Genomic DNA, 27,797 nt, shown 5'->3' with positions numbered 1-27,797 from the left:
CGGCCAGCCAACGTTGGCGCAATGTTGCATAGTGATAGGCAGAGCGAGGTTTGCAAGTAGTCTGCCAGGGGGTAGATCTGTACCAAGAAACGAGCTCGTTGGCCAAGCACGGTTGCCAAGCTTGGTTCAATCTCGGTATGTTGCCTCGGCGAGAGGGAAACGCGGAATGGTGTAGCACTGCATAAGTTCAACTTTCGATTGGCCAAGTGATTGTCTCAAACCAAAAGCCTTAAGAAACAGAGACATTATCTTCATGGTGAGCTAATACAACAAGCAATTCCTCATTTCAGTGTTGTTTGTGTACGCATCAAATTAAACTTAGACACCTCACCCTTCATTTTGACTCACACGCGAGCAGGACTCTCGAATTTGTGGAAGCTCGCGAGACAAACCTATGTATAGCATATGCTGTTCTTTCTCAGGAAAGAAATGCTATTTCTTTTCTTTATACTGACCTGTTTGATTCTAGTGATCTCGGGCATATTGCGAGCTTTTACGATTCTCCCCCTATGCAGTTCCCCTACGCCGCAAGACAATTGAGTATGAATACGAGCGACGCCACAGGACTGCTTTGGCCTAACTTTGCACAATGCAGGCTGGCCAGGCTACAGATCCGTATCAACAAACAAGCTTGTTGGCCGATCATGCCCCAACCAAGGCCGAGTAGGCCAGTCTGGCTATTGCCAAGCTTGGCCCAACCTTTTTTTGCAAGGACGGCCCAACGACTTTTAGGTGGGAAGCACACATCGGCCCGGCATTCTGCCAGCGTTGTTTTTCTCCTTGGGGGAGCAGCTAAAGCTGCATGTTGCGGCGCGCTGCTTAATAGTTAGGTCATGCATGTTTTTGCAATGGGCCGTGGTTGGCCCATGCACAGGTGTTGTTCCATGGGCCGTTCTAGGGCCCACGTTTACCCAATCAGTACCCAAGCTTGGTTCCCTACTGGCCAGACATCTGCCCTACATCTGTCAGGTCGGCCCTCTACATTGGCCCGAGCTTGTGCCGGCTAAGTCGGCCCGAGTGAGGCCACTGTCAATCCCCAACCTTGGCCCAAGCTTTTTTTGCAAGCTTGGCCCGACAACTTTTAGGTTGGAAGCAGACGTCGGCCCAGTGTTTTGCCAATATTGCTTTTCCCACTGGGAAGTAGCGTTGTCATGCAAAATTTCTCACTGGGCTGTGAGAGGGCCATATATGGGTTAACGTTGGCCAGAAAGGTTGGCCTTATGTTCGTGGCCAATGGATGGTCAGTCTCAGGCCACTGTCAATCCCCAAGCTCGGTCCAACCATGTTGTCTTAGCTTGGGCCAAGGTTGGCTTAGTTGGTCAACTCCTCTCAGCCGACCTTGAGCCAAGCACGTTTTTTCACTTGGGACGGCACTGGCTTTGGATGGATCGTGGTTCCCTATGGCAGGCTTCTTTGTATCAAGGGTCCAGCACATATGCAATTTGTGCTGACGGGCTTTCACAAAAAAGAAAGTTACACAATCGCTTTGCAACTCATGTCCTCCGCTTTCTCAGCACATTGGGGTGTATTTAGATTTGAAGCAGCACGTGCGCAGTACTCCCACGGTCGTTATCATAGAGGTAGTGTACTGTCCGGAACTACTGTTTGTATCGGATGTAAAGGTGGAGAGCAGGCTTTGATAAAGCTTTCCTTGTCCATTCAGAAAGTTCCGCTTTTGCGACTTTTTCTCTCCGTTCCTCCATGGTGAGGGAGGCAGCAGTTGGATATATCACGGGGGTAGGCAGGGCATACATCCAACCAAGTCGTCCTGTTCATAATGTATGTCCACTTTGTTAGGATTTGTAGACTTCCTTTGGCCATCTCCGCTCATCCACATTGCATAGCCGTGTCTCTAAGCAGACTTTACTTGCGGCTTCCTGGGCCGGTGAGACTTGACTGTGGAATTTTCAAATCTTTTTGGCAATATAATGGCTTTAACTCTTGCATGTTATATGCCTTTCGTCTTTGCTGCTTCTCTTCGAACTCTGTTGAGGTCTTGTCGACTATCCTTGTGTTTGCTGACCAAGAGCGATGGAGGCTCCGCCTCCTGGATACGTGCCAATAGGAGGACGCGGAGGGCAGGCACTTCCCAAGCCTCTGCTCTCGCTTGAGAGACGGCGCAGCGTTAGCGTTATTTCGCGTGTCGCAAGGCCTCTGCCATGGCGCACCAATCTAACCAACTGCTTCGCCGCTTGTTCGCCGCAAGCAGCTGCCGCTGCTTTGCCTGCCGCAAGGCTTCGGCCACAGTTTCATCGTCTATCAACATCGGAACGAGGCCAAACGAGAGTCGCGCGTACGCCGGTCAACGGACGGCGAAGCCGTCAGTTAGATTGCTGCGCCATGGCCGAGGCCCTGTCGCAGGCAAAACGGCGGCAGCTGCTGGTTAACGGACGGCGAAGCAGTTGGTTAGATTGGTGCGCCATGGCAGAAGCCCTGCGACACGCGAACTAACGCTAACGCTGCGCCATCTCTTAGGCGAGAGCAGACGCTTCGGAAATGCCTGCCCTCCGCGTCCTCCTATTGACTGGCATCCGGGAGGCGGAGCCTCGCGAAACCGTTGGTTAGATTCATGGTCAGATTGGTGCGCCATGGCAGAAGCCTTGCAGCAGGCGAAATAACGGTAGCTACATTCGTGTCAGAGCCTCATTCAGCAGTTGGTTAGATTGGTGCGCCATGGCAGAAGCCTTGCGACACGCAAAACAACGGTGACGCTGCACCACCTCTTAGGCGATAGCAGAGGCCTGGGAAGTGCCTGCCCTTGTCGTCCTCCTATTGGCAGGCATCCAGGAGGTGGAGCCTCAATCGCTCTTGGTCAGCAAACGCAAGGATAGTCGGTTAGTTGTTGTTGTCAGAGTTCCCTTTGTCCAAGCTCTCAGTCTTCCATTCCACTCTGCTAGATGGTGCCCCACTTGCGTCAGTCGTTCCTCCTCCTGTTGACTTTCGGGTCCGGTTTGGCAGACAAGCCATGCGACGATGTCTTTGGTGTTCTCTTTTTGTCCTTCACTCCACACCAGTTACAAATCTGTTGCCGCATTCGAGTATGACATGTCATAAGGTTTCCGGCACGGAGCTGCACAAGTCACACGAAGGGCTTAAATCATAAAAGAGTTTGTTTCGTCTTGCGTTGGTCTGCAGGGGCCCCGTTCTCGCATGAAACAGGGGTACACTGCCCCTGTCTCCTGTATATGCAGAAGAGGTTGCTGGTTCCTTCTTGTGTATGCTGTAATGTATAAGGCTCTGCTGCTTGTTGACTTTTTTTTTTCTCCAGTCTTCGGTTGCTATATTGGTGACTTTCGTTTGCGGCTGTTTGTCTTGTTGTGCCGGGACTGTATTTTCGTTCTTATTAGTTTATTTTTTTATCCAGTTTGACTTCATTCCACCGTATCTGATGTGTTGAAAAACCCTTTGCGGAGAACGCTTCTTGCAGGTGAATCAGGCGACCCAGCTAGTGCTTCTTTGATCTTGCGTCCCTTGTACTGAAAGTGGGCCATGCCATTTCTTCGCGTATAGCCGCCTTTGCAGTAGCGATGTTTTCTCCATGTGCCCACCTGCCCAATTCTCTGCCATTTCTCCAAGGTAATTGTTGTGTCTGATGGGAGTATGATTGCGTCGTTCGCGCAAGGAAGTACAGGTACAACGGTTGTTTTCCCATAAGAGGCCTGCACTGTACCTGTTGTAGGAATGTCTGCACAAGTTCCACACTACCAAGGAAGTGCTGGAGCTTATGCCCACTTTGTATGACTTTTAATCTAACTGGTGCTTTGGGGTGATATACTTAATTTGTTTGTCTTTCTGCCAGAGAAATGAAGGGCTCTGAAAGTTCACATTTCCCTAGATTTTGCTAGCTATAACTTTGCCAAAGGCTTGGGAAGTAATACCATTATGTGTGCTTTCCATGACCAAAATGAAATAAGGAAAGCTTGTTACTGCCTCTACGAGCAGTATTGCAGTTCTTCAAGAAACATTTACGTGATGTCCTTTTGTCTACTTTTTTTTCCGTTGCTCAATCAACTATCTAGACATGAGAAAACTGATGGCCTATAGTAGTAAGCACTGACCACTAGCTGCAGGCAACACACAAGGGGCTTGAACACCATTAAATTGGCAATTAATTAGCGATTAGGACCCCACATAGTATTCGGAACCATCCAGTGAGTCACCACACTAATTGGGGAGCATTTAACTCGTGTCCAGACCACCCCTAGTAAAAATTCCAGCTGGAAATGCAGTGACAATTTCAGCTGGATTATTGGACTGGTTCCAGCCTGGAATATGACTGGATCTAGCCTGGAAACAGGCTGGTTCCGGCCTGGAATTTGACTAGATCTAGCCTGTAAACGGGCTTGTTCCAGGCTAGAAACAGGCTGCATCCAGCCGGAGAAAGACTGGTCTAGAACTGGTTCCACAGTGGACGCAGGCTGGAACAAGGCTGGATATGCAGCGTGTCTCCAGCCGGATTATCGGGTCCCGATGTAGGAGTGCTTCCACTTCAGTCTGTACCTTCTGCTGGAACTTATGTTCCAAGGCAGGAGGTTCCGCTCAAGTAGAAGCAACTTATACAAGATAAATTGCTACACAAAGCAGAAATTGGAAACACTATAACAAATGAATAAAGTGACAATCAGCAATAAATTCAAATATTTATTTTAACAACAATAACTAACACCCCATAACAGGTGTGATAATAGACATACTACAAATAGTGTACATGCAACAACAGTGGCAACACTATGAGACGATAATGTGACAGTTTGATGGAAAGTTGGGCATGTGCGAAATCACAAAGGTCACTTCTCAATCGCTCGTTTTCATTTAACTGTCCGACAAAGTCCGTCCCGTGCAAGCGGGACAATGACACATCATGAAGGCAGTTCAGATAAGTATCGGGTCACTACTGCACCTCTTGGTTCAGATTTAGGACTTGGGGATCAACCGTGCTACACACGCCGCTTACCCTTTGTCGAAATAGAGCTCGTGCACGGATTCAGGAACAAAATGCATAACAGAGCACACGACTACACAATTGCAAAGACGTTCACACTTTTATATGGTCGGCGAAGGTGAAATGCAGGAGGAAACACCTAAATTACCAGGCTGCAACGCCAACACAACAACCGACGTTTCCAGTTCAAAGCAGATTCTGAGTTAATGCCGATGGCGGTTGGTCGCATTTTACGATGAGAGCATTATGGCTAAAGTTTCAGTTTGACAAACCAGGAAAGCTCACGTTTCGCAGCGTGAAGCTAATCAACAATATTTTTTTTTTGCAATCTACTCATGTACGTGGAGTTCTGTGCATAACATTGCACACCTTTGGGTATTTATTTTATTTATTTATTTATTTTATTATTTTATTTATTTGATTATATTTGGGCATAAATTATTTGCACACATTTGTGAAATTAATTTCGGCTTTTTTCCCCCGTATATAAGCCAACATTATCTTCACAGTGTTCACAGTGAACAATCTCGCACATTCCAGCGTAGTCGCTGGAATATCTCATTTCCAGCTCGGCTCCAGCAGGGAACCATCCTGGTTTCAGAGTGGATGTTGGATGGTTTCAGAATGGAAATCAAACAGCACTAGACCCAGCATGGAAACAGCCTTGGCCAGCCTAGCCCCAGCCTGGGGTGGCCTTACCAGGCTGGTTCCACAGTGGATCCAGGCTGTTTTTTTTACTAGGGACCCTGTGTGTTGCCGGCAATCAGCGGGCATAAAAAAGAAGATAGAAAGAGAGCGGAGAGGAGCAGTTCATTTGAAATTCAACGACACCATGTCGATGAAAATCACTCTGGAATGGGCAGCTCAACACCGACCGCGATGCTGCTTGCTGGCGGCTGGTAGTTGCGGAGATAGATGACAGGTGACTTCCTAGTTGCAATGCATCACACCAGATGGCACCACTATCCCCCTCATTGTGATGTGTGAAAAAAAAATGCCAAAATACTAGTGGCGGGTAAAAACTGCAACAAGAAAGACTGCTAAAGAAATCTAAACATGCGAGGGGTGTAGTTCTGTATCGGGACCACTTGTTTTTAAAAATTAGTAAAAGGGTTAGGAAGGTAAATATTGCATAGAAGTGGAAGGAGGTCATATACTGAATCTAAAAATATAGTAAGCCTTGAAAACCCTGCATCTGATCCATCTGGTTGTTGGTTGTTCCATAGGTTTTAGTTTTGCTTCATCTCCAGGCAGTGCCACCTATACGTGGTGATGTGAACGTGAAGCAAACAGAGGAAAAGATGGCGATTTGAGGGCGGTATATGCCATAAGAAATGCATGGGGTGAGAATTTGCTTTGCTTCTAAGTTTTTGTGTACAAAGTGATAGCATTTGAAAAAAATATGGATAAAACTTCAGGCGAATGACTATCAGTCTGCAAAGTTTGAAGCACCAGTGATCTTGTATTTTATAATGTATTTTGTATAAATTTTATTTATAATGTATTTTATGTGTGTAAGTATTTATTGTAAAATGGTACACATTTCATTCATGCAGAAATGTGCCTTCAGTTTTGAATGAAACTACTTTGCAAAGTACTATCATAATATAGCAACAACCCCCTGTTTTACTGGTGGAGGAGATATATGTATATTGGAACTGAATAAATCTTTATGTATTTTTTAGATTTGTTGTGCAATATAATTGAAGGTTAATTATATTCAGTGCAGAATTGTACTCAATGATTTCTGAAGCGCAGAACGGGCATAGAAGGTGGCTTACAAATCTGATATCTATTTTCTAAATGACTAAGCAAGCTACTGCCGCCAAATATCTCGCACAAGTTCAGCGTCAGGCCGGGTAACCCACAAACGCAAAGTGCATTTAGGGAGCTTTCGTCTTTTTACTGTAAAGTGCTGTAGGGTGATTTCATGCCGAATCAGGCAGGGTGGTCTGGTCGACCTCTCCAATTTTTTTCTTTCAAACATATATTGAGACTTTGTCCCTAGGAGGCAGATTGGCCTAGTAGTTTGAGGCCAGATTGGCAGAAAGTAGTTGAAAATAATTGGCGGTTATTTTTTACTGACTTATGATTCAGATGAGGGCATTTTGAGCACTGCGCTTCCTACGAAGTTTGACACCATAACTATTCATAACTATTCAACATATTCAGCTTATGTCTTTTTATATATTTTCAGGGATGGGTAGCATTGCATCCGAAGTTCTGAAGATTCTAAGGTTTGCCTTTGTGGAGATAAAAAAATCGCAAAGTTGCCTCATTTGTGAAATATGGTACGTTTTGGAACCTCACTAGTCGTCTCTCAATTGTGATACCCGAAGTAATCTACATTGTTGTGTTTGTCTCGAAATGCCCTTTCTTCTCGTAGCGAGTACATCGTATTGTGATTTGGGGCAACGCACCCAACAGTCTTTTTGTGAGAGGTGTCTACCGAAAATGCGTAAACTCGACAGCGCGCATCCCATACATCCCCACTCGTGACAACTTTCATACTACTCACAAAGGTTCTTCATGACTACTCCAAATAAACACAGAAAAAAATTTGCTTAAGAGATGGGCGAACTTACGTTCATAACGCAACGTTACTCACAACGTAACTTCGACATCTCTGAATCAATTTTTTTTATGTGCTGTTTCGAGTCGTCATGAAGAACGTTTGTGAGTAAAATGAATCATGTCACGAGTGGGATGCGCGCTGCCGAATTTAGGCATTTTCGGTAGACATCCCTCACAAAAAGACTGTTGGGCATGTTGCCCCAAATCACAATAGGATGTACTCGCTATAAGAAGAAAGGGCATTTCAAGATTCTTTGATTCGGGTATTCGATTTCTTTTCGGTGCAGATTACTTTATGGACTAGTGAGGTTCCCAAAACGTACCATATTTTACAAATGAGGCAACTTTGCGACTTTTTATCTCCTCAAAGGCAAATTTTAGAATCCTCAGAACTTAGGACGCAATGCTATCCACCCGACAATATGTGGAAAAAAAATCAGCTGAATATGTTGAATAGTTATGAAGATAAGGCGCGTCAAACTTCGTAGGAAACGCAATGGTCAAAATGCCCAAATCTGAATGATAATCCCTTAAAAAATAATCAATTATTTTCAACTACTTTCAGCGCCAATATGCCTCATAGGGAGGAGGCTTTAATGTATGTTCGTTAAGAAGAAAAAAATAGAGAGGTCGACCGGACCACCCTGCCTGATTCGGCGTGAAATCACCCTGTAATGGATGAAGACACACACACACAAAAAAAAAAAATGAACTGGGATTAGCTTCCCGGCATATGTCCCATGGAGAGCTGAAACACGTCCCAATGGCATCGCGCAGGTACGTCCGCTGATTGTCTCTGTGATGTACTTCGGTGTTGCATTCGCACGTTTTGGGGATTTCTGGGGGATTGAATTCAGGCATCCCAGGGATGTCCCCAACGTCCCCCGATTGACATCCCCGCGATGTGTTTCGGATTCGTTTGTGTTGTCTGGGTGTGGGCCTAGATGGCTATTCGGGACCCAGTGTGCAAGAAAAATGCTTGCTCAAGCTCGAGAGACTTAGCGATCAAATCAATAGGTTGAACCACTGCCCTCGTTGGTCATCAGTGTGGAAGACCACTTACAACATGAGTGTGACACACTGCGAATTTTGTAGAATCGAATTTAACCAGCACATGCAGAAGGGGTCGCATCACGACCACACTCCCTCGAAGGCGCCAGTTCCTCAAAGTTTGCCACGACGCTGTGTGATGCGTGTAACCTTACGTGTTGTATAACGAGAGAACTCGTCGTTTGCGTGCACAACCTGCAATATGATTTGAGCTCCCTTCTCCGCCACATGCACGTTCTAAATCTGGGTGAACCGTGGATTTTAGCTTCGAGTTCAGAAAAGATAACAGGGTTCAACGTTGGTGATCTCCATTTCCGGGATACCACGCAGTTTTTCAACGTCTCCTTGTGGAACCTGCTGGAAACGTTGCTTGCCAGTGTTAGCGAGAACGCGTTTCATTGTACCCGCCAAATGTTCAGTGACAGTTTACGTCGCCTCCTCAGGAAAGACGTTTATCTGTACATCTTCGTCGACAGTTTCGAAATGTACAATTTGCCTGCGCCTCCGCAAAAGGAAGCTTTCAAAAGTGACCTGAACGAGCAAGAGATCACGGACGAGGACTATCAGTACATCCTCGACATTTTCAAATTGTTCAAATGTAAGGACCCTCAGTGGTTGCATGCATCTCTACATCAGGCTCCATACCTGCCAGATCTGCGACATCGTGCCGTATTTCGGGAAGATTGCGCTAGGAACGGATGGGGTGGATAACCTACGTGCCGTGTCCCTCACCAGTTACACATAGAACAGCGCCCTGATGCTCACTGAAGTCCAACTCGAGCTCATGAGCGATCACGAGATGTACGAAACGATTGAGAAGGGAATCACGGGATGCATGTGTAACAGCTTCCACAGATACTGTCGGGCTAATCACGAGGGGTGCGATGATTACGAACCCCAGCAAGAAAAGACTTTTATCAAGTACCTCGACATGAACAGTATGTACCAGTACGTGATGACTTTTCATCTCTCAATAGGTGGTTTCGAGTGGGTGAAAGTTTTGAGTGAAGTTACGTGGAAGCGTACACTCACCATCTATTATGGTTTGTAATGTTGAGGCCTCGCGCATACCTGCTTCCAACACGCGCTGCCATACAGGGTGGATCTGTAGTACAGACCCCGGAATTCCAACAAGGAAGCTGGGCAAAAGTACATAAAAAAAATATTGAGATGGAATTTTCCTTCCATTTGAAATAACCACCTTGTAATCTCGAAGCACTCCGTGTGAGTTTGCAAATACTAAGAAGCAACATTGTTCAGCTCATATGTTGTGTTGGGACATGTTGAAAGGGTTCAGAAACTTTAATAGATGTGATTGATTACACCATGGACACATTATACTGCATGCTAAGATACTGAGGAAAATGAATTCTTCTACGTGCCATACTGAGCGTGGTACAACACAGCGTTATAGCTCAGAGTTGTGACCATCCCCACTGGCAGCCGTAGGCACGTGATTTCTCGTGTACTGCCTGACTGGTGGCGGTGAGGGCTGTGATGTCAGAGCCGCATGAGTGCCGCGTTGGGTTTTTCCTGGGCTTTCCTCAGACGCTTTCAGAGATATGTCGGCACAGTTCCTTTAGAAGTCGGCCCAGGACGCACATTCCCCCAGGGCGTCAGTCGTGAAGTTGCCCACATCTGTGAGGCCGACAACGGCGAGCCCTTTGGACATCACCACCACCACCACCGCATAAGTTTCGGTATTCACTGTGTCCATTTTTTCCGCTTCTGTTACCCTCTTCACGGTGAAGCAAGGTGGAACAAGATTGATTTTCTCAATGTTCCTCACGAATCAGAAGTGGGTTAAGGCTACGTGGTAGGCTTGTCGTACCCCAAAGAACTGCACGTGCTCACCAGGGCACCAAAACACCCAACACTGGCACCCAAACACAGGTGTGTGGACCAGAACAAACTCTTCCCCTACCAGTGACATCTGAAATACGTGTTGGCGCTGAACGCCCCTCCCACAAATAAACCCTTGCTAACGTGCAACGACAAAGAGCGCTACGTCGTTCACTATGCATTGCTCACTCTGTGAGGTTGGGCATGAAAATAGAACGTGTTCACAGGAGCCTCTCGTTCTGCCACATCAATTTTTTGTACAAAACCATTTCGAACAGTACATTCGGTAAATCGATGCAATATGTGAGACACATGAAAAACAGCTATAGCATATGACAAAGAAAGCACGCTCCAAAAAGCTAGCTCCATCGACTGTCAGCATTTTCACATTCGAGTGACAAGTGCACCTTGTACGAGGTGAAACAGCGTCGCATCAAATGCACGCACCCCCTTTACGTGGACGCTTTTCGGGCCATGCGGTTCACGCTTAAATTGTTTCTCTCCACTCTATTTCTACCTATATTTTATGACCACTAGTTGCCCACAACACACAGAGTGGTCTGGACCTGAGCTAGATGCTCCCCAGTTAGTGAGGTACCTCCCTGGAGGGTGCTGAGTACAGTGGGGGATCCTAATGGACCTTTTTCACAGAGCCATTTATAGAGAGAGTTTAGCCATTAGGAGGAGCCTAACTTAAGCGCGTCATGCGACGTCACGGCTGAACGACCTCCCTCGTTGTGCTCTATTGTTATGCAGTCGTCAACCGGTCGCCGACGACATATTGATGCTGATCGTTGTTTACATTCCGAGGAGAGAAGTCACGTGCGTACTCCTTGCTTCGAAAGCCTTTCGTCCTTGAACGCTTTCAGTTTGGCAACAAAGCCCCCCTTATCTCTGGCGCCAGTGGGTCATAAGCCGGTTATCCCTCTAGATTACATTCAACGCGACCACGAAGCTGTCGATCAGCTTGCGGACAGCATCAATATGGCGTGGACTAAATGGCTGATAAGCGGATTCCGCTCGGATTCAGGCTTTTTGGGCGGCGCAACGACAACTCTGACGTCAAAATAAGCTTCTCCCATGAGGCGGCAAAAGATCAAAGAATGGCCAAACTCTCCCTATAAATGGCTCTGCTTTTTCATGTACGTGTCGCAGCCTAGTGGCTCTCCAACGAATCATGCTTGGCGCGCGTCAAAACAAATCCACGTGGATAGCACAAAAGACCGAAACCGCTCAGGAGTGGGGCCGACAAGGTCGCGCCATTCGTGCGGTCTCCCCACTGGTCCCCACTTCTGTCGTCCCCATAGTGAGCCATCTAGTGAAGACTGTGATAATCCTCTTCGGCGCCTCAAGGTCACACGCATGCGCATAGGCAATTGTGAGAAAGCTCCATTAGCTCTAATTGCAAATTTAATGGTGTCCTGCCCGCATGTGTATTGTGGGTAGCTCGTAGTCAATGCTTACTACTTACGCGAAGTGAAAAAGAGAATATCACAGACCACGGCGGCACAGTTACCGGGGCAACGACCGGATTTCTTGCGTCGCTCCGTCCAAAAGTTGAACTTGACCAATCTGTGCGTCTGTCGAAGGAGCTTGCATCACCTCACAAACGGACAATAGTGTGGACCACACTTTCCTCCCAGCGTTGAGCGCACATGCAATGAGACTTTTGTGCGGACATGCAAATGCCGACCAAGCCGATGCAACCTCAGTAAGGTATCCACTTATGCCTGGTTCTCAGTATTGCGTTTTAATGCGTTCGTTAGTGTTGCGTCCCTCTGCTAACCGATGCAAGCACCTTCATAAGTGATGGACGCATAGGTTCGCAGAGTTAAATTTTTGGACGGAGCGATGCAGGAAACGCGTCGTAGCCCAGATAAAGCCTCGTCCGAACTATTCGCCTTATTCATAAGTGGGCGCCATCTATGTGAGGAGACGAGAACTGCGCTTGCGCGCCATGTTTCTGTGAACTGATGCAAGCCCCTTCGAAAACGACGGGCGCATAGGTTCTCAGAGTTCAATTTTTGGACAGAGCAACGCAACATATGCCGGTCGTAGCCCCCGTAAAGCCTCAGCCGCACTATTGCGTTTTAATGTGTTCGTCAGTGTTGTGTCCCTCTGCAGACTTATGCAAGACCCTTCGGAAGCCACGGACGCTTAGGTTCTCATAGTTCAATTGTTGGACAGAGCGACGCAGCAAATGCCGGTCGTAGCCCCGGTAAAGCCTCGTCTGCACTACAGTCGAGCCCGTTTATTACAATCTTCAATATCAATAACTCTCATACTACAATGAAATTGTAGGATCCCGTCAGCAAGCCCATTGAAACACGTGCAAACAAAACTTCGTTTGTACAATGGTCATAGGAATGCCTTGCTCGTGTATAACAATGGGATTTTGCTCTGAGCCCGGGGAAAAAATGAGAACAGAACTCAAAGAATAGGGTTCCATTCGTTCAGCAATGCAAGCTAGGTTTCTTGGAACACTTTTGAGGCCTTGCGTCCTTGGGGATTAGACGCCCGAGCAGAGGGATTAGTGAGTCACGAGACAAAACTGCGTAACCGCAGCTAACGCACGCGACCTCGGAGAGGGTGGCGGAGAGACGTTTTCCTCTTTCTCCTCCACTTCGACACCGGGAGTGCCTGCAGAGCCGACAGCACACATTGCAGATCGTAGGCACGTGAATATTCGACTGCACTCGCAACCATGGCGTCCGCGTCGTCGGGAAGTCAGCTGAAGAGAAAAGCTATCAGCCTCGAGACGAAGCACAGCATCCTCGACGACCATCGTTCCGGGATTCCAGTGAAGACCTTGGTTACAAAGTATGGTCTTTCGCAGCCGACTGTTTCTACAATCATCAGGAACCGGGACAAGATCCTTGCGTCCGCGACACTGGACGGTGCGTCCGGGAAACGAAAGAGAATGTGGGGAGCAGCACTCCCGGACGTCGAGGCCGCTCTCTACAAGTGGTTTCTGGAAGTCTGTGGCCGGAATATCCCCGTAAGTGGTGCCGTTCTCACAGCGAAAGCGAAGCAACTGGCCTTTCTGATGGAGCACAAGGGGTTCAGTCCTGGAAACGGTTGGCTGCACCGCTTTAAAGAGAGACACGGCATCCGATTCAAGAAAATCGTCGGCGAAGCAGCCTCCGCAGACATCTCAAATATCGACGAATGGATGGACATGCACGCCGCGAAAATCGCCTCGTACGACGAACGGGATGTTTTCAACGCAGATGAAACTGCCTTGTTTTTTCAGCTCCTGCCGTCACACACACATGCATTGAGAAACGAGACGTGTGCTGGTGGCAAGCACAGCAAAGTTCGAGTGACGGTCCTACTGTGCTGCAATATGGACGGCAGCGATCGCCAAAAGCTGTTTGTGATCGGCAAGTCAGCGAAACCACGAGACTTCCGAAGTCTGTACAGCCTGCCCGTGCATTACAGGAGCAACTCAAAAGCATGGATGACGAAGGTGCTGGGCCCGCTTGCACGAAACAATCCTAAGTGTAACACTTGGCAAGTGTTGCACTAACGCGTTAGTGCACTAAGTTTAGGATTGCGGTTAAGTGGCTTGCACGAACACTTCGACGACCGCCCTAAGTCAAGTAATCTAAAGTGGATCGTGGCTACGAGCAGTAGCAGTTTTCGGAAGCTCTCATTGGTAGAAAGAGAACTTCCGGAGTTCATCCCAGGAAGTCGTGCGTCACGGCATGTTTGGATTCTGGGAAGTCGTCTGCTTCTGCCGTCGCACGTAAACAGTTTGTAGAACCAAAATAAGGTATTGTACTATCATTGTAGCTGCAAGAACGAGTTAGGTCACTTGTTGCGTGCTTTTATTAAATAAAATAAAGCCTGAGGCCCAAAGTATGTCTCGAATTGCTCGATGATTGGGAACTTATCGCCAACGGCAGTGCCGGTGAGAGGCACTTCGCGTGCGGCGATCATTTTGAGAGATGTTGCTAACGAAAAGCACAACACGTACGGCACCCACAGCATAAAAAAATGAGACGTTGTTAGTATTGCGAGGAAAATGCGTACTGTATTGCGAGATACAGTTGGGGCCAACGACGAATCTTCGATACACGGTTCATAGCGGCCGACATGTTAGTCCTAAGCTTTAGTGCGGTAGTTTAGGGTGCTCCTAGGACCCTTGGCCAGCGTCCTAAATTGCGCGGAGCGAGCGCCACCACTTTAGTGTTGTAGAAGTTTCGTGCAAGCCACTTACGGCTCCTGCACTACACTAAGTGGGGAACTCGTTAAGTTTTACACTAAGTTCGTTTCGTGCAAGCGGGCCCTGTTCGCCGAGTGGCTTGTCGAGCTCGATCAAGAAATGGCAAGGAAAGGCAGGAAGATCCTCCTCCTGCTGGACAACTGCAGCGCACATCGCGTCAATCCCCGGCTGTCTAACGTGAAGCTACCGTTTCTACCTCCAAACAGCACCTGCAAAACTCAGCCGCTTGACATGGGAATCATTGCAAACTTTAAGGTTTGCTACAAGCGGAGAGTGATCGAACGGATCCTTCGCGACCTCGGACCCAAGCCGGCGGCCCGTACCACTCCCGTGACGAAGATTACCCTAAGCATGGCCGTACAAATGATGTACGCTGCCTGGCATGAAGTGAAGCGCCAGACAGTGCGGAAATGTTTTGTTAAAGCTGGAATACGCGTTCCTGACGAAAACACAGGCCTGGTAGATGAGGAAGTGGAGGCAGCCTCAATCCAGGGAGAAGTGGAGGCAGCGTGGGAGCGGCTTGCGCCCTTAGACGACGTGACACTCGAGGACTTCCTGAACGCAGACACCTGCGCATCAACGCGTGAGGAAGCGACAGATGCGTCCATCATCCAGGAGGTGTGCCCAACCCGAAACGATGAACACAGTGAAAGTGAAAACGATGATGAAGACGACTGCCCAGTCACGGTGCAGCGCGCTGTGGAGGCTATCACGGACCTCAGGAAGTTCGTGGCTGCACGCGGCCTCGACCAAAACTTTTTTTTGTGCTTGGATAAACTAGAAAAGAGTGTTTGCAACAGCGGTCCAAGGCTGAAGCAAACGACGTTGTTTTCATTTTTGCAATAAATCAGGTATGGCCAATCTGCATTACTGTTGTTCTCGCATGTTTCCCGATTGTACCACATACTGCGCGACTATTTCGCGAAAACTCGCATATGACAATACTCTGTTATAACAATTGAAATTCGTGTTCCCGTCAATATTGTTATAAACGGGCTCGACTGTATTGCGTTTTAATGCGTTCGTCAGCGTTGCGTCCCTCTGCGTTCTGATGCAAGGCCCTCCGCAAGCGACGTATGCATAGGTTCTCAGAGTTCAATTGTTGGACAGAGCGACGCTGCAAATGCCGGTCGCAGCCTCGGTAAAGCCTCGTCCGCACTATTGCGTTTTAATGCGTTCGTCAGCGTTGCGTCCCTCTGCGAACTGATGTAAGGCCCTTCGCAAGCGACGTATGCATAGGCTCTCAGAGTTCAACTGTTGGACAGAGCGACGCTGCAAATGCCAGTCGCAGCCTCGGTAAAGCCTCGTCCGCACTATTGCGTTTTAATGCGTTCGTCAGCGTTGCGTCCCTCTGCGAACTGATGCAAGGCCCTTCGCAAGCGACGTATGCATAGGTTCTCAGAGTTCAACTGTTGGACAGAGCGACGCTGCAAATGCCGGTCGCAGCCTCGGTAAAGCCTCGTCCGCACAATTGCGTTTTAATGCGTTCGTCAGCGTTGCGTCCCTCTGTGAACTGATGCAAGGCCCTTCGCAAGCGACGTACGCATAGGTTCTCAGAGTTCAACTGTTAGACAGAGCGACGCTGCAAATGCCGGTCGCAGCCTCGGTAAAGCCTCGTCCGCACTATTGCGTTTTAATGCGTTCGTCAGCGTTGCATCCCTCTGCGAACTGATGCAAGGCCCTTCGCAAGCGACGTACGCATAGGTTCTCAGAGTTCAATTGTTGGACAGAGCAACGCAGCAAATGCCGGTCGCAGCCTCGGTAAAGCCTCGTCCGCACTACAGTGAACCCTCGTTAATATGACCCCCGATAATCTGACATACGCGCTTTACGACCATACTCTTGGGGAACAATGCTGTGAAACCCCTCTAAATCACCCCCGTTAATATGACAATTCCGCATTATGACCAAAATTTTCGGGAACGACCATGGTCATAATAACGAGGGTTCACTGTATTGCATTTTAATGCGTTCGTCAGCGTTGCGTCCCTCTGCGAACTGATGCAAGGCCCTTCGCAAGCGACATACGCATAGGTTCTCAGAGTTCAATTGTTGGACAGAGCGACGCAGCAAATGCCGGTCGCAGCCTCGGTAAAGCCTCGTCCGCACTATTGCGTTTTAATGCGTTCGTCAGCGTTGCGTCCCTCTGCAGACTTATGCAAGGCCCTTCGGAAGCGACAGACGTTTAGGTTCTCAGAGTTCAATTTTTGGATAGAGCGACGCAGCAAATGCCGGTCGTAGCCCCAGTAAAGCCTCGTCGTCACTATTGCGTTTTAATGCTTTCAAAGCGACGGATTCAGAGGTCGCAGAGTTAAATTTTTGAAAATTGTACCTTCCAAGTTCCAAAAATGTTTCGATATTGGAAAATGCAGGAAATGCTGGTTGTTGCCCTGGTAACTGTGCTGCCACGCGCTCTTATCTTCTTTTACCTCACTTCAGAGTCAGCTGTAAGCCGTTTCTCATATAATATCGTCGCAAAAGTGTGGACGTGAAATCCATATGCGTCTGTCACACAGACACGCTCATACACAATACAGCGGAGCAGCCTTAAAAGTGTACAAGTAACATAAGTCACATGTCCTTCCCCACTGTCTTAATTATTTTGGTTCACGCTGCTCCAGTGATAGTATGTTCTCCACTGGAATGTCTCCACTGGAAAGTCATATATGGAAAGTCTCATATGGAAAGTCTCCGCTATACAGCCGATGTTCTAAACAAAAGTAGTCCTATGTACTGATAGTGCAATTGTGTTGGCACACTGCCTCTGTGTTACGAACTAACTTGTACAATGTTGTGGCGGACTATTTTTGACACGCTTCAGTACGGTATCAAATCGACTCTCTGTAAAATGCTGTCTATCTCGTGTTGTCTCTATAAAATTCTGTCCAGCATGTGAAAAAAGCGATTTTAGGAACACAGTAAGAAGGCCATACCCAGCGTCAACGCTATTTGCAAGTGTTCATCAATTTCTCATTTCTCTGGCTAAAGCGAAAACCTGACCACTAAAGGCGTCAATGCAGTTAACACCTGTAAGCTACTGACCACACATTTCCTGATAAAGGAAGTTCTGTGGGAGGTATAAAACAGAAGTGTTGAACCAGTTTGATGTTGTTCGACACCCTGGTAACGACACCTGGTAGGATAGAAGACCCCTTTTCCCCCACAGGGAAATCCCGCAAGCGGCGAACAGGTCAGACAACAGCAAGTGCCAAGGAGAGACAGCGTTGCTCACTGGTGACTGTAGTCCAGGTAAGTGAATCCCAATGACATAAGTTCTGTCGAACTTATCGATGTGCAGTAGCAGCCATTAAATTCATCACTTCTTCCGTAGTTCTGCCATAAACTCCCATCTGAAGGCAAACTTCAACACTTACTTCAACATGTGCATTCACGTGTCACTTCTGATGAGAAGGTACCGACATCTGACGTCACAACTAAACAAGTCGCCAGTGAATCGTTAAACCGTCTTGTATTGAAGGGATACCACGCAATTTTGGCAAACGATCACTGGCAAGCACAAGGGCATCGGATATGAACCGTGCTTCAGCTATGTCCGTCTGACAGATAAATTTCGTCACAACTACAAAACAAATGCTCTCCGTAAGCCAGATGTAAGAATTACAACGAATTATGTATTCGACACAGACAGCTTTTACCTTTTTATAACCAGCTGCGAGAAATCTTTTCTCTGATGTACATATGATAGCAAATACCAGTGATGATTTTCCGGTTTGCACCACTTCAGAAACAGGTACATAAGAAGAAGACTTGTGATTCCAAAAGTATTCATTGTATTAAGAAGGGCAACTTAGGCCCATTCCATTGTGAGTTAAGAAGAAAAGAAAAAGTTCAAAAGAAAAACAGCTCTACTTTCCCCTATCGCCTGGGGCGTGCTCTGGCTAACCTCTGCAGGACAGAGATCGCACTTGTACTGCTTCTCACCAGTATTAATCCGTATGTGACACTTCAGGTGGTGCAGCTGAATGAACTCAGAGGTACAGAGATCGCAATTGCATGGCTTGTCGCCCGCGTGTGTCCCCTTGGGACGCTGCTGGTGCGTGCTCCGGCTAACCCCTGTAGGACATAGGTCGCACATGTACGGCTTCTCACTCTTGTTTGTCTTCTTGTGACGGTGCAGGTGCGTGCCATGGCTAACCTCTGCAGGACAGCTTCCATCACTACCCCTTGTGACGCTGCACGCTGCTCGCTCTGGCGGACCGCTGCGGGAGAGAGATCGCACTTGTGTGCCTTCTCGCCCGTGTGTACCTTCTTATTGCGCTGTAGGGGCGTGCTCCGAGTGAAGACTGCGAACAGAGGTCGCACTTCTATGACTTATCACCCATGTGTGTTTTCTTGTGACACTCCAGGTATGTGCTCTGGGCGAACTCTGCTGGACAGAGGTCGCACTTGTATGGCTTCTCAACCCATGTGTGTCTTCTTGTGACCCTGCAGGTATGTGCTTCGGGTGAACTCTGCAGGACAGAGATTGCACTTGTATGGCTTCTCACCAGTATGAATCCGTATGTGATCCTTCATGTGGTGGAGCCGACTGAACTCAGAGGGACAGAGATCGCACTTGTACGGCTTCTCACCCGTGTGTGCCTTCTTGTGACACTGCAGGTGCGTGCTACGATTGAACTCTGCAGGACAGAGATCGCACTTGTACGGTTTCTCACCAGTATGAATCCGTACGTGATCCTTCAGGTGGTGCACCTGAGTGAACTCGGAGGGACAGAGGTTGCACTTGTATGGCTTCTCACCCGTATGTGTCCTAATGTGACGCTGCAGGTTCGTGCTGTGGCTAAACGCTGCAGGACAGAGACCACACTTGTATGGCTTCTCGCCGGTATGTGTCCTCTTGTGGCGCTGCAGGTTCATGGTGTGGCTAAATGCTGCAGGACAGAAATCGCATTTGAATGGCTTCTCGCCCGCGTGTGTCTTGTTGTGATGCTCTAGGTGCGTGCTCCGTATAAGCACTTCAGGACAGAAGTCACACTTGTACGGCTTCTCCCTAGTATGAATCTGTACGTGATCTTTCAGGTGGTGCAGCCGAGTGAACTCTGAGGAACATAGATCGCACCTGTATGCCTTCTGGCCCGTTTGTGTCTTCTTGTGATGCTGCAGGTGTGTGCCGTGGTTGAACGCTGCAGGACAGAGACTGCACTTGGAATGCACCTCATGAGTAGGGTTGTGCATGTGGTTCTTGGCGCTCTCAGACTGGGAGAATGCAGCTGGACTGAGGTTGCAGTTGGGCCTGTTCTCTCCCACCTTATCCACCGTCGCGACAGGATGCTTCGGGTTATCTGACGACGCTGGAGTGAGAGTTCCTGTGGGCTCATCCTCAACATGAAGCATGCCAGTGCTTGCTGCTGCACCTGAAATTTTAGAAATGGGACAGCGAGTGTGCAGATGGGTTTGTATAACACTGGCCCAGCTGCCACATTTGCCCACAGTTTTGACATGTGCAGGGAATCAAAATTACATTTACGTTGCGACTGCGTGACAGCTGGAGCAGGCCCACCTTCAAACACAGAGATACTGTTTGCTATGTAGGCCTGTCAATTCGCCACGGCGGCTGTTTTTCGAAATTCGTGCCACAAATGATTTGTGGAAATAAACAGATATACAGGGTGTGTCATGTAAGACTGACGTATTCCATTGAGTTTGAGTATTCCAATTGAGTGTTCCAAAAGTTGAAATAGTGGTTGGTAATTTTTAACATCAGTTTTACGTCCTGATTTACGTCCGCCAGTCGTCTGGTACCACTTTACTATCTGGGGATTTAGTAAATGTTAGTCAAATAATATGACATCCGTTCGGAATACCTCTTTGAAAATGCATGGGCCTCTATGTGCGAGTTGAAAGTGTGGGTCTGTTAACTACGATGAAAACAGAGTATTAACATTTGACACCAGACCAGTATTTTGCACCACTGGACACCAGTATTAAAACCACAGGGAACTGGCCACCACTAGACTCCTGCACTAGAACATTCTCCAGTAGATCGTTCTGCGGTGTGTAGCATATCTTGCAACATTATTATGGATAACTGAACAAGCTTGAAAATCGTTGGATAATGTGGAAGAAAATATGTGTCTGTGTTCCTGGAGTTCTCTCTTCTATGTTGGCCTTAGAACCTATTGATATGTCCCTCGTACTGTATTTACTCGTGTATAAGATGCACATTTGTTTACCCGAAAGTGAGGTACTGCATTCAAGCGAATATTGGAACCCAACACTAAGAGGTACATTTAAAGGGAGACTTCACAAGGATTCAGAAAAAAATTAGGTGAGCATCATACCAAACATGAACCATACCCTCCATACCGAATACACCATTTGCATTCATTTTACGCGGGTAATTAATTCCTAAATGATGACAGCAGCAAAACTGAAACCGAGGGATGCCGTGACGTCACCCGGGATTGTCATCTGCTTCCAAGCCTGCATTCTTTCTCCCTTGGCGGAGGCCAGATGATGTCAGCAGAGTGTTGCTTTCAGCGCCCTCTCGCTTCATCGAGACGAAGCGCTAGCTTCGTAATATTTCGTATATGCGTGCCCTATTACAGGACTCTGCAAAAGTTAAATGAGCGATGAGGTGACATTCACCATCGCTCGAAATCCTGCCTCGTCTGCCAATCTGTCCACCAGCGGTCACCATGCAAAACATTTTCACCCTCTGGTGCGTTATAGCTATGCAATCGAATTTACGTTCTACAAAAGTCGGAAAAAGCAGCCGCAGACAGCCGACACAATGTTCTCGTGACATGGTGAAGGCCGATTTTCGGCTGTCAATCTTCTGTCAAAATCCTTCGAAAACCCCCATAATTTTGTTTGGAATAGTGTGTTAATGAGCTTCCGAATTCAGGAATAAAAATGTTGCCTGTGCTTGGCAACTTTTCGAGTTTAATTAACGCGTAGCGTGAATGCAAACGGCCTCAATCTGTGGCAGAAGCCTGTAGGAGTGTATTCCAAGACAGACTCAGAGTATATACTTCAAGTAAAACTTATTTTTACGAATTGAGTGGCATCCTCTTGCGGTCTGTATGGTATATAGTACCACCCCACGCGGTGACTGGGTTAATGGCCAGGATTCATACCTTCGTGTATGCGTACAGAGGTTTTGAGGATTTCTTCGTGGTCCCATTAAAAACCTAACCAAAATAAAATATGGTGGGATACAGATTGCGTCCCTACAGCCTTTCCTCTCTGTGCATTACAGTGAACTTCTTCGGGCTTCCGGGCTGAGGACATGCGACAGCAAATAAACTGGCACTCGGACAGACTCTTTCACGTGTTCGAGGCCTTCGCACTGGTTCATCTTCCATCCAAAGTGTGTGCTCCCAACATGTGAAGCCACAGGTTCGTACACTGGCTGAGCTAGCCTGTGCTCTGCAAGCAGCTTGTTCTCTGACTGGTGTGTGTGTTCGTGCCGTAGTTGAACTCTGCTGGACAGAGGTTGCATCGGTATGACTTCACGTCCATCTACGTCCACTTATGATGCTGCGGGTTTGTGCTCTGCCTCAAGCTTGTCGAACAAAGAATGCTCTTCTAGACTAAGACTAAGAGAGCACGAGAACAACGTAAAGGGCAATGTAGTGAGCGCCTTGGGGGCCCATGTAAAACGGCGTAGGTGCGCTGGATATGACAGTGCACTATTTTTCTTCTGAGCAAAATACGGATGCCGCGCTTTAACTTGTGTTCAAATCGAAAGCGATGCTAACAGTCCCGCTCCACGAAATGGTTGTAAGGGTGAATTACTGATTGTTTTCAACCACCAAAATGTTTCACAATTTCTGTGAGTGAATTTTTGTGAACATATAAGTCTTGTATTTCCTTCGAAGTCATAACTGCCATGACACTCTGGCGGTTTTCTATGCCGTAACACATGACAGTAGTGGCGGTGTTCGGCAGCAGTAATGATTTGAAATGACGCAATATAAAAGCGCCTTACTAAAATGAAAGCGGTACCGTAAACGTATAACACGACTCAAAGTGCGTCGCGACACATGTGCTCCCTGCGCCTCCCATTACTTCGAGCTCCGTTTATACGAACAAATATCTCGGCTTCCTCGAGTTCGAACTAGCGGGAGTCCACTGCCTGATAGAAAACTGATGGGCATTTCTGTTGCTTCCCCTTTTTTGTCCATGTGGCACCATTCAGTCTGATATCGACTAGTACTATCTTTGTCGCACAGGCAGTCTCCAATCACCGCTGAAGCTAATGGTCATTGAAAATATGCCACCAGCCACCAACCGTATAATTCGTCAACTTTTCAAAGAAGAATGGATCCAATTCACTCTCACAGGTTGTTAGGTTACACGCTTGTGTGAGATGTGGAGCTACATTCATGTTCAATGGCTGTTTGTTTCAATGGTTATTGAAGACTGCCGGTGTGACATCCTGGGCATATCTCCCCTTGACCATTTTGTATCACCTTCTGATGCTGAGTCATGGCTGGGTCCCATATGCTCGTGCCCTGCGAAGATGGCAACATTGTAAGGCTCTGTTTTGACTTCTATGATTGGGTCTTCATTCGAAGAATCTTCCTGAGGTTCCTCTTTGATGTGACACATCCCAAGTGTTGCACCTGAAGTAAAACAAAAAAAGGAGAGAAGTCAGCCACATTGCAAGGATTCAGGTCATGTGACTGCTGCCCCTGTACCCTTTCTGAATCTGGTTATATGCTCCATTACACATAGAAGGAGTGTGCTGCTTCTCGCAACGAAAGGTCGGCATAGTGCAAATGCTGCATGGGTTGATGCATGGGCATGTGAACTCCGTAGACCTCTGTAGTTTTTTATCGCATGTCCCGTTTCTCGGGACCAAGCAGCATACTATTATAGTCAGTGACAGCTTACAAATGGAACAAATTACAAATGGAACCGCCCACTCATCCATGGAAGGCTCCTGCGATTGGCCACCGGCCTTTGCACGACGCTCTGCTTCACGATGTAGTCCCGGTTCTCTCTCTCCTTCTAGTCCCCACTTGGCCGCGCCACACTACATTTGCGCACGTGGAGTGATTCTCGTGTGGGGGCGGGGTCAAGTGTATGACTTATGTTGTCACTGACTATAAGTAGAGGAGCTCCTCGTGTCTGGATCAGATCGGGGTGCCAGCGCTGTCGTCACCGGTACCAAACTATATGGTGCGTCACCCAGACTGAAGGGCCCGCGGCGCACACCTTGAATTGCTGCTTATCTGTACACACTGTGTTATAGTACGATACAATCAGGACACGAGTAAACTAGGAATCCTTTGTTGCTATATGACGAGAGATACGCTAGATAGATGCCTAAATACATGGACGCTAGACAGCTGTCTATATAGACACCAGAAGCTAGTTGGTTGCTAGATTGCTAGTTAGATGGCCAGATAGAACGCTAGTAAGATAGATGCTAGATGTAAGATAGAAAACTAGGAATTCTTTGCGACTATGTGACATGAGGTAGTCAGACGTACGACAACATCCTCAGAAATGTTTATCGTCTTGTCTCGGTGCTGCATCTGCAGAATCTTACTGTGACACGTTCCGATGGTCTGACGATGTGACGGTCAGACTTTCTTTTTTTTTTTTCGTTAAGTCCAATTTGCATCCATATATTCCTTAACAAGTCCGGGAGGGAATAGTCCCAGATCTTGGAGGGAATAATAAAACAATTGAATTCAAACCTCATTTCCCCCTGAATTCCAATCACGAATACAGTTTTAACCTCTTATCGCACAAGCAATTTTTTTCTTTGCCATTACCGCGAGTTACACGCAGGAAAAGCAAAATGATAATGTACTGAAAAAAAATATATATATATATATAGCTATATAATAACGAATAAGTGAGCCACAGACAAAGATTTACATGAAAGGAAGTAAAACAGTTAGTAGTTTAATGCATTCGTTAACGTAAATAATTAGCTCTTAGATTTAAAAACTGACAAAAATGCAGATGATCGACGTTTCGGAGGACACTCCTCCTTCTTCAGGATAAAGGTAAATGACTTTGTGCAATGGCTATATATATATATATATATGCGGAAAGAAATGAACATTTTTGGTGGCAATACACCCATCCATTAGCAGTCAACAACACAACAACGGGAAGGGCAACATCACACGCCCCGCACGCTTCTATGGAAACACACGAGACAACGCATCAGCGAAGACATCCACATCATCTACGCTAGTGACTAACTGGGGCAAAGCGTTCCACAGATCAATTGCATTTCCACGGTGTGTATGGCTTAATGTGCTTACTATGGCAAAGTACAGAATCACCTCCTGCCGGAGACTGGTCACGGTGCTGTTGCTGGACCTGGCTCTGTTCTGGTAGGCAGGCAACATCGTGTGGCTCAGATTTTACTTTCACGATGTCACCACTGAGCTCTGGAGAGAGCAGCATCTCATGGAGTTGCGAGTCAGAGAAGCTCGCCTCTTCCTTTATGCAAAATAAACTGCTTGCTGCCGTCGTCTCCTGTAAATTACAAAAAAGACGCCTCACTACAAGACCGGTGGGACCGAACTACCCAGGATTACCCTACACCAATGAACACCGTCGGGACAGAAAACTAAATCACCAGTATACCCTTTCCTCCCAGACTGTACAAGAACACACTGAAGAGGGGAGCTCATCGAAAGAAGAACCGTGTGGTTACCAAGTTGGAGACGGGACAGGTCTTTCTGCCAGGTCCACACACTGACTACAGAGGGACGAGACCTTTTCAGGTCCAGACAGAGCAGGTCGCTTCAAGGAGACACGTGGACCAGCTTCGCTGCAGCAACACCACCTAGACAGAGAAAGCCTTTGCATTGCCTCCTCTCTCTCCTTTGCTACGTTGACATATAAAGCCAGAATTCGTCTGCTACTGCGAATTCAAGAACCCGCAAATGATTGCAGCTCTCCTGGAACCTACAGACCTAAATATTTAGACAAAAAGCGCGCGAGAGATGGACTGAGAACGTTTTGCGTTTTATTTCAAAGTTTTTGCCAATTAGTACGCGGGCACGTCCAATCACAACTCGCCATGACCACAGCCGCTGAAAGCACGTTCGTGATTGGCTACGGCCGTTGAAAACACGATCCCGATTGGCTGACTCTTAAAGGGGCCGTAAACAGGTACAAAAGGTGCACATTTCTTTGTGTTATATTATTGAAACTTAGGCAGTGAAAACTCCTTGTAATTACTAACGGTCACAAACAAAAGGCGCTTGCATACGGATGAAATATTAACTGCACTCTTTTGCATTTTAGCTCCGCCCCGCGCTTTAACTTTACGTCATTTTGACGCAGTGCTTTCCTCACCAATTACGATTGAGTGTTCCACGTATGATTTTATTTCAAAAGCGGAATTGGATTAGATGAACGTGAATCCTTTTCTATTCAAAATCTAAACAGTTACAGCCTCAAACTGAAAAAGAAATGCGTTTAATTTAGGTATCATACGCGCACTACATTTTCTGTGGGCAGTAGCACGCAGCACACCGCGAGCGCGACTGAATATCCGGGACTAAAGTTCCGGAATCTTAGGTATATAGGTGCGTGATGGAACATCTTCGTCACCTTCGAATGCTTCCGATAACTGCGCTGCCGTACTTTGGTTTGAGCCACGCGGCATCGTGTCACCAGGTCGCGTGGTACAGTGGATAGCGTGCTGGCCATGTCACGTCGTGACTGGGAGGAACCCGGGTTCGAATCGTGTCATGCGATAGCAGCTCAACTGTTGACGTTTGCACCAGCCGGAGATGTTGAAGATGTCATGACGTTGAATTTCGGAACCACGGAACGGAAAACGTCGTTTCACACAAACAAACTGAGCACTCCGACTCACAGCTGATAACGAAGTATGTTTATTGGCTGGTAATTTGAAACGTCATGTGCGCAGCTCGGCCCCCCGATTGGACGGCAAAACGCTACGTAGCCATGTGACGTATACGTGGTGGAGAGAGGCTCGCTGGTTACTCATCTTTGAAAGCAGTTATATGGATCAATGAGCTGGCATGAGCCGAACGAAATGTATATTTGGGTATTATGATCTGCATTCTTTCATGGGGTATCATTATTTCAGAAATGCTTGGTGGCCTGTTTACGGCCCCTTTAATTGTTAGGTCACGTCGACGAGCGCGCAGGCTTTCTGTATCTATCTGGATGCTGTTGCTGTACTGCCCTGCGCAGGCTTGGCACTTGGGCTGTTTTGTACTCTCTATTCTTTCTTCATTAAACTTGTTGCCCGCCCAGCGTGCTTTTGTCTGTGTCAATTCTGTCTCGTCTTTACTGCTGGTTACATCACACTTAGATATGTACCAACGGGCCCAAATATTTACTCTTCTATGTCATCGTGCACATTTTTTACACACCATGGCGCACACAGGGAAGTGTCGCACGGCTATATAGAACTCACTGTTTTCTGTGGATGGAATCTTGTTTTTCTCAAATTGCATTCAGAAATGGGGTCTATTTCTTGCTCCCTGAGGTTCTGTTCTTCTCCAATTCTTTTTCGTCCTGCACAATCCTGGAGCACTAAGATAGCACGGAGCAAAGGATATCATCGATGATAATAATAACAGTAATAATAACTGGGAGTAGATTTATGCTTACGGTCAGCCTATTTTGTGCGGCGATGTTACCAAAATAATGAAGATCCCACTGTCGTCTCCATTGACAGAGCACCACATTTATTGAAGTGAAGAGCAAAGGCTGTTTCTAAGTGACACTTGAAGCTACTTTGCCATTACTAGAAACGGGCTAGAGGCCTTTAAGTTTGTGCCGATGCCGAACATGCGAACATGTTTACATGGAAGAAAGGAGGAAAGAATGGTGCCGATGTCGTTGCAAGCGTTGCAACCCGCGAAAGGTAGAAATAGAAATAGATAAAATATAATTATACGTATAAGCAAATGTGTAATTCGTTCGTACCACTCATGTGCAATTTGTTACCAACAGTTACCAACATGTCTCTGACGTACACAGACAGCCTTATATCTATTTGTTGCAGCAGACGGTCGTAGCAGACGACGTTAACCATCCTCGTCACATTACTTTTTTTTTGTTGCGCGTGTGAAACTTAACACCAGTTCAGTGATATCGGCAACTGAATTCTTTAAAATACGTTTCAGATACCGCGATGGTATTGTTAGACATACCATTATATTTGATCTCTTTCTACCC

The 27,797-nt window shown here is 47.2% G+C and overlaps 3 protein-coding genes across 3 annotated transcripts; 2 read left to right on the top strand and 1 right to left on the bottom strand.

Annotated features, from left to right (window-relative positions):
* Window positions 1-13,112: 13,112 nt before the first annotated feature.
* Window positions 13,113-13,937, top strand: LOC135391119 (tigger transposable element-derived protein 6-like). The gene has a single exon (XM_064621220.1). The coding sequence runs from the start codon at window positions 13,113-13,115 to the stop codon at window positions 13,935-13,937; it is 825 nt and encodes a 274-aa protein (XP_064477290.1).
* A 798-nt stretch (window positions 13,938-14,735) lies between these two features.
* On the top strand, window positions 14,736-15,482 carry LOC135391109 (tigger transposable element-derived protein 6-like). Its single transcript, XM_064621210.1, has one exon. The coding sequence runs from the start codon at window positions 14,736-14,738 to the stop codon at window positions 15,480-15,482; it is 747 nt and encodes a 248-aa protein (XP_064477280.1).
* Window positions 15,483-18,260: 2,778 nt separating this feature from the next.
* Window positions 18,261-27,110, bottom strand: LOC135378844 (zinc finger protein 501-like). The gene is made up of 4 exons (XM_064611976.1): window positions 27,031-27,110; window positions 24,890-25,106; window positions 23,075-23,227; window positions 18,261-20,011 (listed from the first exon to the last, which is right to left on the bottom strand). Exons 2-4 carry the CDS (start codon window positions 25,032-25,034, stop codon window positions 19,056-19,058), a joined length of 1,254 nt encoding a protein of 417 aa, XP_064468046.1. The 5' UTR covers window positions 25,035-25,106; window positions 27,031-27,110; the 3' UTR covers window positions 18,261-19,055.
* Between the last annotated feature and the right edge of the window lie 687 nt (window positions 27,111-27,797).

This window comes from Ornithodoros turicata, chromosome 1 (assembly GCF_037126465.1).
Source record: "Ornithodoros turicata isolate Travis chromosome 1, ASM3712646v1, whole genome shotgun sequence".
Classification (NCBI taxonomy): Eukaryota; Metazoa; Arthropoda; class Arachnida; order Ixodida; family Argasidae; genus Ornithodoros; species Ornithodoros turicata.
This window is presented reverse-complemented; position numbering and strand designations above follow the sequence as displayed.

Excerpts from the sequence above, each read along its gene's own strand:
- LOC135391119 (XM_064621220.1), top strand. The coding sequence starts at position 13,113 with ATGGCGTCCGCGTCGTCGGGAAGTCAGCTGAAGAGAAAAGCTATCAGC.
- LOC135391109 (XM_064621210.1), top strand. The coding sequence starts at position 14,736 with ATGGCAAGGAAAGGCAGGAAGATCCTCCTCCTGCTGGACAACTGCAGC.
- LOC135378844 (XM_064611976.1), bottom strand. The coding sequence starts at position 25,034 with ATGCTGCTCTCTCCAGAGCTCAGTGGTGACATCGTGAAAGTAAAATCT. Across the intron at positions 23,228-24,889 it reads TGATTCTGTACTTTGCCATA|GTGCAACACTTGGGATGTGT; the intron begins GTAAGCACATTA and ends GTTTTACTTCAG. Across the intron at positions 20,012-23,074 it reads CCATGACTCAGCATCAGAAG|GTGCAGCAGCAAGCACTGGC; the intron begins GTGATACAAAAT and ends CTAAAATTTCAG.